Source organism: Aedes albopictus, chromosome 1 (assembly GCF_035046485.1).
Source record: "Aedes albopictus strain Foshan chromosome 1, AalbF5, whole genome shotgun sequence".
Taxonomy (NCBI): domain Eukaryota; kingdom Metazoa; phylum Arthropoda; class Insecta; order Diptera; family Culicidae; genus Aedes; species Aedes albopictus.
Window position 1 is genome coordinate 56,866,707 of NC_085136.1, and position 13,780 is coordinate 56,880,486.

At 42.9% G+C, this 13,780-nt stretch overlaps 1 protein-coding gene across 1 annotated transcript in view; it reads right to left on the reverse strand.

The window, feature by feature from the left end:
- Positions 1-4,919: 4,919 nt before the first annotated feature.
- Positions 4,920-13,780, reverse strand: part of LOC109427511 (frizzled-3) — a 46,291-nt gene continuing 37,430 nt past the window's right edge. The window contains exon 3 of the mRNA XM_019703065.3: positions 4,920-7,055. Coding sequence (XP_019558610.3) covers positions 5,601-7,055 — 1,455 coding nt within the window. The 3' untranslated portion in view covers positions 4,920-5,600. The remainder of the gene's footprint in view (positions 7,056-13,780) is intronic.

Here is a 13,780-nt window from a genome sequence, read left to right on the forward strand (position 1 = left end):
AATCCAATCCAAATCCAATCCAAATCCAATCCAAATCCAATCCAAATCCAATCCAAATCCAATCCAAATCCAATCCAAATCCAATCCAAATCCAATCCAAATCCAATCCAATCCAAATCCAATCCAAATCCAATCCAAATCCAATCCAAATCCAATCCAAATCCAATCCAAATCCAATCCAAATCCAATCCAAATCCAATCCAAATCCAATCCAAATCCAATCCAAATCCAATCCAAATCCAATCCAAATCCAATCCAAATCTAATCCAAATCCAATCCAATCCAAATGCAATTCAAGTCCAATCCAAATCCAATCCAAATCCAAGCCAACTCCAATCCAAATCCAATACAAATCCAATCCAAATCCAATCCAAATCAAATTCAAATCCAATTCAAATCCAATCCAAATCCAATCCAAATCTAATCCAAATCCAATCCAATCCAAATGCAATTCAAGTCCAATCCAAATCCAATCCAAATCCAAGCCAACTCCAATCCAAATCCAATCCAAATCCAATCCAAATCCAATCCAAATCCAATCCAAATCCAATCCAAATCCAATCCAAATCCAATCCAAATCCAATCCAAATCCAATCCAAATCCAATCCAAATCAAATTCAAATCCAATTCAAATCCAATCCAAATCCAATCCAAATCTAATCCAAATCCAATCCAATCCAAATGCAATTCAAGTCCAATCCAAATCCAATCCAAATCCAAGCCAACTCCAATCCAAATCCAATCCAAATCCAATCCAAATCCAATCCAAATCCAATCCAAATCCAATCCAAATCCAATCCAATCCAAATGCAATTCAAGTCCAATCCAAATCCAATCCAAATCCAAGCCAACTCCAATCCAAATCCAATACAAATCCAATCCAAATCCAATCCAAATCCAATCCAAATCCAATCCAAATCCAATCCAATCCAAATGCAATTCAAGTCCAATCCAAATCCAATCCAAATCCAAGCCAACTCCAATCCAAATCCAATACAAATCCAATCCAAATCCAATCCAAATCAAATTCAAATCCAATTCAAATCCAATCCAAATCCAATCCAAATCTAATCCAAATCCAATCCAATCCAAATGCAATTCAAGTCCAATCCAAATCCAATCCAAATCCAAGCCAACTCCAATCCAAATCCAATCCAAATCCAATCCAAATCCAATCCAAATCCAATCCAAATCCAATCCAAATCCAATCCAAATCCAATCCAAATCCAATCCAAATCCAATCCAAATCCAATCCAAATCCAATCCAAATCAAATTCAAATCCAATTCAAATCCAATCCAAATCCAATCCAAATCCAATCCAAATCCAATCCAAATCCAATCCAAATCCAATCCAAATCCAATCCAAATCCAATCCAAATCCAATCCAAATCCAATCCAAATCCAATCCAAATCCAATCCAAATCCAATCCAAATCCAATCCAAATCCAATCCAAATCCAATCCAAATCCAATCCAAATCCAATCCAAATCCAATCCAAATCCAATCCAAATCCAATCCAAATCCAATCCAAATCCAATCCAAATCCAATCCAAATCCAATCCAAATCCAATCCAATCCAAATCCAATCCAAATCCAATCCAAATCCAATCCAAATCCAATCCAAATCCAATCCAAATCCAATCCAAATCCAATCCAAATCCAATCCAAATCCAATCCAAATCCAATCCAAATCCAATCCAAATCCAATCCAAATCCAATCCAAATCCAATCCAAATCCAATCCAAATCCAATCCAAATCCAATCCAAATCTAATCCAAATCCAATCCAATCCAAATGCAATTCAAGTCCAATCCAAATCCAATCCAAATCCAAGCTAACTCCAATCCAAATCCAATACAAATCCAATCCAAATCCAATCCAAATCAAATTCAAATCCAATTCAAATCCAATCCAAATCCAATCCAAATCCAATCCAAATCCAATCCAAATCCAATCCAAATCTAATCCAAATCCAATCCAATCCAAATGCAATTCAAGTCCAATTCAAATCCAATCCAAATCCAATCCAACTCCAATCCAAATCCAATACAAATCCAATCAAAATCCAATCCAAATCCAATTCAAATCCAAACCAAGTCTTAGCCAAATCCAATCCAAATCTAATAAAAATCCAATCCAAATCCAATCCAAATCCAATGCAAATCCAATTCAAATCCAATCCAAATCCAATCCAAATCCAAGCCAAATCCAATCCAAATCCAATACAAATCCAATCCAAATCCAACCAAATCAAATTCATATCCAATTCAAATCCAATCCAATCCAAATTCAATCCAAATCAAATCAAATCCAATCCAAATCCAATCCAAATCCAATCCAAATCCAATCCAAATCCAATCCAAATCCAATTCAAATCCAATCCAAATCCACTCCAAATCCAATCCAAATCCAATCCAAATCCAATCCAAATCCAATCCAAATCCAATCCAAATCCAATCCAAATCCAATCCAAATCCAATCCAAATCAAATTCAAATCCAATCCAAATCAAATTCAAATCCAATTCAAATCCAATCCAAATCCAATCCAAATCTAATCCAAATCCAATCCAATCCAAATGCAATTCAAGTCCAATCCAAATCCAATCCAAATCCAAGCCAACTCCAATCCAAATCCAATCCAAATCCAATCCAAATCCAATCCAAATCCAATCCAAATCCAATCCAAATCCAATCCAAATCCAATCCAAATCCAATCCAAATCCAATCCAAATCCAATCCAAATCCAATCCAAATCCAATCCAAATCCAATCCAAATCCAATCCAAATCCAATCCAAATCCAATCCAAATCCAATCCAAATCCAATCCAAATCCAATCCAAATCCAATCCAAATCCAATCCAAATCCAATCCAAATCCAATCCAAATCCAATCCAAATCCAATCCAATCCAAATCCAATCCAAATCCAATCCAAATCCAATCCAAATCCAATCCAAATCCAATCCAAATCCAATCCAAATCCAATCCAAATCCAATCCAAATCCAATCCAAATCCAATCCAAATCCAATCCAAATCCAATCCAAATCTAATCCAAATCCAATCCAATCCAAATGCAATTCAAGTCCAATCCAAATCCAATCCAAATCCAAGCCAACTCCAATCCAAATCCAATACAAATCCAATCCAAATCCAATCCAAATCAAATTCAAATCCAATTCAAATCCAATCCAAATCCAATCCAAATCCAATCCAAATCCAATCCAAATCCAATCCAAATCTAATCCAAATCCAATCCAATCCAAATGCAATTCAAGTCCAATTCAAATCCAATCCAAATCCAATCCAACTCCAATCCAAATCCAATACAAATCCAATCAAAATCCAATCCAAATCCAATTCAAATCCAAACCAAGTCTTAGCCAAATCCAATCCAAATCTAATAAAAATCCAATCCAAATCCAATCCAAATCCAATGCAAATCCAATTCAAATCCAATCCAAATCCAATCCAAATCCAAGCCAAATCCAATCCAAATCCAATACAAATCCAATCCAAATCCAATCCAAATCAAATTCATATCCAATTCAAATCCAATCCAATCCAAATTCAATCCAAATCAAATCAAATCCAATCCAAATCCAATCCAAATCCAATCCAAATCCAATCCAAATCCAATCCAAATCCAATCCAAATCCAATTCAAATCCAATTTAAATCCAATCCAAATTCAAAGCAAATCCAATCCAAATCCAATCCAAATCCAATCCAAATCCAATCCAAATCCAATCCAAATCCAATCCAAATCCAATCCAAATCCAATTCAAATCCAATCCAAATCCAATCCAAATCCAATCCAAATCCAATCCAAATCCAATCCAAATCCAATCCAAATCCAAATCCAATCCAAATCCAATCCAAATCCAATCCAATCCAAATCCAATCCAAATCCAATCCAAATCCAATCCAAATCCAATCCAAATCCAATCCAAATCCAATCCAAATCCAATCCAAATCCAGTCCAAATCCAATCCAAATCCGATCCAAATCCAATCCAAATCCAATCCAAATCCAATTCGAGCTTGCTTACATGTCTGTTCTCTGTGATTCAATCAAAATTCAATCCAAATCCAATCCAAATCAAATCCAAATCCAATCCAAATCCAACCCAAATCCAATCCAAATCCAATCCAAATCCAATCCAAATCCAATCCAAATCCAATCCAAATCCAATCCAAATCCAATCCAATTCCAATCCAAATCCAATCCAAATCCAATCCAAATCCAATCCAAATCCAATCCAAATCCAATCCAAATCCAATCCAAATCCAATCCAAATCCAATCCAAATCCAATCCAAATCCAATCCAAATCCAATCCAAATCCAATCCAAATCCAATCCAAATCCAATCCAAATCCAATCCAAATCCAATCCAAATCCAAATCCAAATCCAATCCAAATCCAATCGAAATTCAATTCAAATCCAATCCAAATCCAATCCAAATCCAATCCAAATCCAATCCAAATCCAATCCAAATCCAATCCAAATCCAATCCAAATCCAATCCATATCCAATCCAAATCCAATCCAAATCCAATCCAAATCCAATCCAAATACAATCCAAATCCAATCCAAATCCAATCCAAATCCAATCCAAATCCAATCCAAATCCAATCCAAATCCAATCCAAATCCAATCCAAATCCAATCCAAATCCAATCCAAATCCAATCCAAATCCAATCCAAATCCAATCCAAATCCAATCCAAATTCAATTCAAATCTCATCCAAATTCAATCCAAATTCAATCCAAATCCAATCCAAATCCAATCCAAATCGAATCAACGTCCAATCACACCTAAAGAATATTTTAGTCATACAGTTACCACAACTCTGATGTTAAACCGTGTTAAACCACTAATGTACCAAGGAGTTGTGATATTCAAAACAGTTTTGCAATCCATTATTTTTAAACGAATTATTATTTTCACTTTTAAATGGGGTTAAGCTATTTATAAATATACAAACAATAATTTTCGCCAGCTATGTTTTCTAACTCTTTCCTTCTATAAAATAATACCGATTTGATTTGTTATACAATTTAAGCGCAAATTTACAATGCTATGAAGGTTCTGGTCAACACTTATCACCACTGAGTTATGCAGTGGTGGTCGTAGTGCATTCACTGTTTATACATAAACAGAAAATGCCTTTGATGCTGCACACTACCGCCATCTATTGTAAATGTTGTAGTCGACTTAGCTGCCCACCAGATGGTGGTAGTGAAAAGACCTGAAATAACAGCTACAACAGCTCTATATTAGCATTATAAGCCGTATTCATCTGTACAATACCTTGAAAAGTACTTTCCAAGCTTCTGTTCCAAAATTTTGCACTAATATCTATCGAATTTCGCATTTACACAGTAAATAAATACATTTCAACAATGTTTTATCTCACTATTGTCGCATCTCTGCTTTTGTAATACAAATCACCGAACCAACAATGATTTCCTTCTTCTAAAACTATCTTACTAAACCTATATCACAGTAAATAAAATGTATGCTCGTTTGCGTTTACCATTTTAGACCCTTCCAATTAAAGCTTTCACCTCTAGACCCGGCAATTCCCCGCCATCTCGGTCTCAAATCCTCGTGATGATGGACGCAGTGGTTCCCCTTCCGCTCGAAGAAGTCCCCCTCAGGCTGCGGTGTATCCGCACCGGCATGTACCCTCCGTTGGACCCGCTCCGGTGACTTCCGGCACCGGTACTGTACGCCGAGTTGTACAGGTACTTCTTGGAGTTGGAGCTCGGGTGGCCGGATCCGGTGGAACCGCCGCCCCCGATGGCACTGGTCGTGCTCCGGTAAGGGCTTCCGAGGCCCACCACGGACGCTGGTGGGTGGTTCACCTTGAGCAGTGGGACGGACTTGAGCGATCCGTTCGTCGAGTTGTTGCCGCTGACTTTCTTGGACAGGTCCGAGGTGTGCTTGGTCCACAGCCAGATGCCTGTGGTGGAACCACCGATCAGGGTGAGGATCAGCTTGAGCAGGGTTGGGAGGAGGGAGAATTTCTGGGGTGCGGGGCAGGTTGATCCGGAGGGGCACGGTTCGATGGGGTTTTCGATGCGCTCGAAGAAGGTACAGATGATGGCGGATAAGGCGGGGATCAGGTAGATGATGGCGAACAGGAGGACCCGAATGAACACTTTGGAGAGCGTTTCGCTCTGATTCCAGGTGGATTTGAGGCGTTTGAGGGCGATCAGAGCGAGGAGGATCAGGGTGGCGCCCGCAAGGAGGAGGATGAGGGCTGGGATTTCGGTGAAGCCCTTGGCTGTGCAGAAGTTAGTGAGCTCGAACTTCTGGATGTTGCCTCGGAGGAGGGCGCTGATGGGTGAGGCGAAGGGTACGACCCAAGCCATCACGTGGAAGAGACCGGATTTTTTCTCCAGAGCTTCGCAGGACCATTGCTTGGCAGTGCTGAGGTACCAACAGACGCCGAAGATCAGCCACCAGGTGGTGGCGCTGATGAGCAGGTAGTTCTTGATGATGTAGTAGGCCAGGCATTGGGAGGTTATGTTGCAGTCCTGGCGAAACTCCAGCAGGTCGATCAGCTCCTTGCGTGGGTTATGCAGGATGGTCCGTTCGAGGTAGCACAGGCCCATCAGGTTGTAGCAGAGGGTCATGAAGAGGAGCGGTCGATCGGGGTACTCGAACTTGGTGGCCTTGGTCCAGAACGTGACGAGGGACATAAGGGTGAAGATGAAGCAGGCCGCCGATAGGATCAGGGTCCAGAACTCGATGGTTTCCTTCTGGCGGGCGTTGTACATGGCATCGATCGACGATCCGCACTTGGGAACGCATTGGTCGTACTCGAGGGTGTAGTTGGCCGGGCAGGTGACTGGTGGGGTGGAATGATGACCGGAAGACGGCCGGGTTGCACCGGGTTCGAGCAGCGAGTTCGGGTGCTGACGAACGGGCAGGTGCTGCAGCTGCTGCGGGAGGTTGAAGATGGACCAGGGTTTGACGGGAACGGCCGAGGCAGGTGGCGTTGGGTGGCTGTGGTTCTTTTCAACACTCCCGGAGGCTTCCGGCGGAACCTGGAATTGAAAGACAAAGGAAAGTAGATTTTAGAACAACTTTCATTACAGTGTATACTGTGGTTACAACTTTGTGTACATTATTTGTTGTGTGCATTTTTGCCACATCTGACTATTTTTCAAGTGGTGTGTTTTATGTCACCCATGTTATTATGGTATTTGAGTTTGCAACATAAACCACCACTGTGTTTGTTTTGATAATCTTTTAATTTGTTTGCTTTTTCACGTAATTTTATTGAACTCATGAAGATCAGGTGTAATAAGTAGATAGAATGAAGAAATCGTTCGTTTTGTCACGTTGTAGAGAATAGAAGAGGTACTGAAAAGTGTGAGAACAGGTACACGGTTGTTTGTGAAAACCCATTGATGGGTAAAAAAACACCCATTATTGAGGACCTTCCGTATCTGTCAAAAAATGCATAAATTCATTAAAATAAAAAGGGTGAAAAAATACCCATTTTTATCTTCTTCATTCAGCTCACGAATGGGTGTTTTTTTACTCTTTAATGGGTGAAAAAATAGTTCTCAGAGAATCTAGTCTGTTGGTGGAGCAAAATATTATATTTTTCAAAGAATTCCCCAGAAGACTCTGTGAATGTCAGACATTAGGACATAAATTACAGAAATATCAATGGTGAGTATCTGGAAATCAAAATAATTATTTGCTTAGGGCCTAAAGTGTTATAAATATCTTTCTTTCCTTTGAAATGTAGCGCCACTACCGGAGAAGCTAACCTCGAAGCTAACTTCACGGCTACTGGAACGGCATTACGCCGTATTTCTACGATTATGAAATATCTATGCATCCGATAACACCATGGACCGAAACCCATCCAGAATGATTGAATGGTACGAGCCTGGGTACGAGATCCGGCGAAAAAGCCGAATTGAAGGCAGGAGCGAGGGCAGGAGGGAGGCTGCTGCTGGCTGAGCAGGAGCATGTTGAACCTTCTGCTAGTGAACCGGAATAATGAATATGATTTTAGCGAAACTTGTAACATTTTATATAATTCAGATGGTGATATCAATAAAAACAAATTGAAACTGGTGTATTTTTTTAATATTGTTCATCATTATTATCGTTGTTAAAATTCAAAGCAATTTTTTATTGCAACATTCACAAAAATGGGTGAATTTTTACCCATTTTTTCTATCATACCGCGTTTTTAGAATGGGTAAATAAATACCCATCTTTTGACATAAACCGTATTTACCAATTATTGGGTAAACGGCCTTTACCCATTAAATGGGGAGAGGCACTTCTACGGAAAATGGGTGTTTTTTCACCCATTAATGGGTTTCCGCAAACAACCGTGTAGAAGTTGAAAGAAAGAGTAACGGGGTTGTCATGGAGACGCAGGGTAAAGGGCAGGTAAACAGAACTAATAAATCAGTCTTGTGAATTATTTCGACATGAAAAGCTACAAATTGTGAAAACTGCCATGGAAGGAGAGTGTTTACAGAAAGGTTGTTTACTGCATCATCGGAAACTCGATCGGGAGTGAAGAAATTGAGTTCATTCGTGAAAAGTACCGGGCTGTGGTGCAGGAACTTGTGTTCTGCGAGAGAACGAAGAAGGTTCAGGTCCTCAGAAGCTCATCGTCAAGGATTTCCCGACGAAATGGTTAACTCTCTGGCAAACTCATCGTCATCACTACACAGTCTCAGTTAGTAGAGCCAAATATTAGCAATGTCATAAAAGGAGATTTAATTTACATACTGGATCTAGATTTCAATAGGGTCTCGAGAAACAGACAACAAATAATGCAACTCAAAACGAAAGAGAAAACACATGGGTAAGAATACCATATCTCGATCCTAGCCTCGATCACCCCTCGCTCGTTCGTCGATCGGCAGCAACTCGCAACTACTAATTACCGACCTCTCGCCGGCTCCCCATCCCAAACAACCAACGATAGTAGATATTAATGCGATCAAGACTGCTTAAGGGTCGACTTCCTGGAAAAGGTGCCGATTCTGGCCGACTCAACTGCGCTAGCGCTGGGGTCCAGAATTTGCGCAGTAGAAATTTTAGAACCACGCCGCGGCCGTCCTCGGCTCTCACTTGCCATTGCCTTCTTCGCCGAGAGCGGATACTTCGCCTAGGCACGCATCAGCTGAATCGCACCAAAACCCGAGCTTGACCGGGGAGGTTCGTGAGTTATAATTAAGCCCCGCGCTAAAAACTGTAATTCGGCACATTCGCATCCGAGAGTTTTTACTTAATTTCTGTTTCGGACGGTGGGCGAGGGTTTCCCCGTCTCGCACGGCGCAATCTCGTAGGAGGAAGTTATGGGCCCAGACCGTATCGCGCTTCTAATTATTAGGCGCGTATCATTTTAAAAAATAGTTATCAGAAAGTATTTCCCCTCCACGTCTGTTCCCTCGAGAGGGACTGGGGTTCGGGACTTAATGCACACGGCCAGCAGCAGCGCCCAAATTGATGCCCTCGCGTGAATTGAGGAAGGAAACGCGGAGTGCAATGCGCGGCGATCGTACGAACGAACGAACAATGATGATGAGCGCAGTCAAAAGAAGGAAACCCGCTTAAAAGCCTCTTTTTTGATAAAGCAATTTTATACCGGCAGTTTATCTTCCTTCGATCCGGTGCCCGATTAAACGTGGCTCTTTTCTCGTGGCTTTTGGAGGTACCAGATCAAGCGAAGAAGAAACCGACGAGACGATCACATGACACACGAACCTGCTGCTGCTGTCCGCCGCCGTCCCGTGTCTTTGCCTACATGATTTTGAAGCGCACCGCCGTCGCTGTCGCCGGCCGCTGCCATCAAACAAATGATAATTACCAGCACTGCTGGCTGCCGCCAGGTCACCGGCATCGGCACGACCACTTCTCGATTATTTGCGCGGACGTTTGTCATTCTTCTCTTATTCTCTGAAGAAGACTCTTCAGCGGAGAAGCAAGATAAAAGTGAAGAAGAGGAGCTTATTGCCACCCTCTTCTTCGCGAGATGAATGGCACAGGGGCAGGTAATGCTTGAGAGGAAAATCCCAAATTAATTACTTCTTGAGAAGCATAACTATTTTTACGAGATAAATACCACAGAGAACAGACATTTAAGCTCGAACAAAAATACGTCGAAATCGTGTGTAAAGGATTTAAGTATACCTCAACGCCACCAACGGAGACTGCCCCACATATAAAGTCGATTTGACCCCACGATGGCAGTGTTCATCGTTAAAATACACTAGCCCACAAAACGACACGAGCGCCAAACGGATAAAAACGGCGAGCACAGGAAACAAAATTGACAACACAACAATGTAAGTGGTGGAACGCTAGCGCAACGCAACGGGGGCATAACAACCACATACTTTGATATGACCGTTACATAGTTTTACACAAGGCAGAAGGCAAAGATAGACGTCTGTTCTCTGTGGTAATAGATAGACCGTAGTTAGTGAGGGCTGTCAACAATAACCGAGAAGAACTTCCTGCAATGGAAGCGGCTGTACAACAGCTGGAAGTGATCATCGACTTTGCGTCCTTTTAGAGTAACATCAGCAAAAACCTTGAGCCGAGCTGGCTGACGCAGAGGTAGTTGGTACTAGCGTCGATACCAGACCATGATAAAGCTCATAGCAACAACGGTGGCAGCAGCTGAGTCTAAGCAGATCTCATGAAGCAGACGGGCTAGTCGACGGCACTTGCAAGGTCACGAGTGTAGTAATCTCGGAACAAAATGTGGGTTGACCTGGGGTTGCGACTTTGTGAGTCCTCAGTAAATACATCCCTAGCATGAGGGAAGACGCCCCTTGGACTCTAGATGACCGGTGTAAGATGAAGGAGGTAGAGCAGTTGTCAGCTAGAGGGAGAAGAGCTACGCTCTCATCATCAAGACCAACGAGTCCAAATTCTTTGAGTACCTGCAAGCGATAAGGAGCGACACTAAGCTTACGAATCTGGAAGCCTGCGTACGCAGTATCAGGCGCAATAGAGAAAAGAGTTCGATACCGCTCTGCAACAACAGTCAGTGGGAGGTGCAGAAGACCGTCGCGATCTTTAGGTTGCGGAAAGACCTTTTAAGGCCACAGGTGGCCTTAATTCGGCTACCAGTAATGGACACCAACGCATCTGTGAAGGTAGAGAGTGTCAAAGTGGGTTGAACGGTGTGCTCGTTGAGCATCTACCAGCCGCCAGACGCTTGCTGTAGATGCTTCGAGCTGAGACACAAGTCTTGCAACGCCCCAGACAGGATCAAGTTTTGCAGGTGATGAAGAGGCAAAGTCCACAACGGGCAAGACTACATGGAACCTCCCAAGTTTTTGATCTGTACCGAGAAATCCGAGAACCGCAAACACCCAATGGAAGGCTCGAAGTGTGACGGAAGACCTTCAAAAAAGGCTCCGGTTGATAAATCGCAGAGCAGGTAACGTAGCAAAACCTGAACCACTGTAACGCAGCCTAGTAACTGCGCTGTGTCAGGAAGTCGCAGAATAAGAGACGGATATTGCCATTTCAGCATACCCATAACATGTACACACCGAAAACGGTAGAGGACGGGTTAACGGAGTCTTCTTCTGCAGCTGCTATGCATCTCCTCGAAGGTAGACAGAGCAGTTCACGCGCGTGGTGGAACGGACCGGAGTCGATGGACTGGACACCACTTTTTATAATCCTGGCCTGGCAAGTAGTTGGACGAGGGTTGATGTTGCCTACAGTCATAGCACAGAGAACAGACGTCTATCTTTGCCTTCTGCCTTGTGTAAAACTATGTAACGGTCATATCAAAGTATGTGGTTATGCCCCCGTTGCGTTGCGCTAGCGTTCCACCACTTACATTGTTGTGTTGTCAATTTTGTTTCCTGTGCTCGCCGTTTTTATCCGTTTGGCGCTCGTGTCGTTTTGTGGGCTAGTGTATTTTAACGATGAACACTGCCATCGTGGGGTCAAATCGACTTTATATGTGGGGCAGTCTCCGTTGGTGGCGTTGAGGTATACTTAAATCCTTGACACACGATTTCGACGTATTTTTGTTCGAGCTTAAATGTCTGTTCTCTGTGGTCATAGCCACTACCTGGCGGTTCGCAACAGTATCGACCACAACAAAAGAAGGTAGTTGGCGGAGGAAGAGACAACTAGGCCAAACCTTCGTAGCTGTGTCAGCAAGTCCCTAAAAGCACAGAGAACAGACATTTAAGCTCGAACAAAAATACGTCGAAATCGTGTGTAAAGGATTTAAGTGTACCTCAACGCCACCAACGGAGACTGCCCCACTTATAAAGTCGATTTGACCTCACGATGGCAGTGTTCATCGTTAAAATACACTAGCCCACAAAGCGACATGAGCGCCAAACGGCCAAAAACGGCGAGCACTGGAAACAAATTTGACAACACAACAATGTAAGTGATGGGACGCTAGCGCCGCGCAACGGGAGCATAACCACATACTCTAATATGACCGTTACAAAGTTTTACACAAGGCAGAAAGCGAAGATAGACGTCTGTTCTCTGTGCTAAAAGGGTGAAGCCACAGACACAGCACACAAAGGTGAAGCTATCGCCGTTATTGGCGGCCACGTAGGAAGTCGCTGTTTTCAGGGCTGAGCAGACCAAACATAAAATTCGCCCACTGTTTAAGCTCTGTAGCCAGGGCTCTAAAATCGGCTGCCTGAGGTGTGGCGCAGACCGATGAAGGTACTAATCCAAGGACTTCCGGACAGGACACCAGTGGTCATTGGCGGCCTTCATGGAGGAATGGAGAAACTAAAGACCACGGCACTAAGCCGGTGCAAATTGTTTACATGAATTCGCCAGGATCAACGGTACGTGGTGCATCTGGAGAAGGGCTGCGCTACCACGGCAGGGAAACGAACCCATGTCGAGGACGCTTCACCCTCTTCAACACCAGACTGCTGGCCAACAATGATCTGGCCACGCTCCTTTTTCAGTACGTCGCGGAAAGAGTGGAGCAACCGCCACTGTTCACGGCCACAAAGGAAGTCACTGTGTTCAAGACTGAGCCGGCCGTACAGCAAATCTACACGCTGTTTAAGCTCTGTAATCAGGGCACTACTGTCGTCTTTTCAACCTAGGTGGACTACGACGCAGTTTCCCTTAACCTGGAAGCCAAGAACCAGGAGGACCACACTCATGACTTGTCAGGGGGACAAACACCTGTAATCATGGAGGAACCAAAATCCCTGAAACTTAAACCGCCAAAATAAGGAAGAAACGCACCGAGATCAACTGTACCTGTTGCATCGAGAGAAGGCCTCCACTACCATGGCAAACCTCAACAAAATCGAGACGCTGTTCGGTATCATCGTTGTTGAGACGCATCTTATAAAGGCAAAAGCACAGAGAACAGACGTCTATCTTTGCCTTCTGCCTTGTGTAAAACTATGTAACGGTCATATCAAAGTATGTGGTTATGCCCCCGTTGCGTTGCGCTAGCGTTCCACCACTTACATTGTTGTGTTGTCAATTTTGTTTCCTGTGCTCGCCGTTTTTATCCGTTTGGCGCTCGTGTCGTTTTGTGGGCTAGTGTATTTTAACGATAAAAACTGCCATCGTGGGGTCAAATCGACTTTATATGTGGGGCAGTCTCCGTTGGTGGCGTTGAGGTATACTTAAATCCTTTACACACGATTTCGACGTATTTTTGTTCGAGCTTAAATGTCTGTTCTCTGTGGCAAAAGCGTCTTCATCACCGGATTCTAAGTTGCGATGTTTGATCAGACCGGCTCCAGCGGAAGTGAAATCA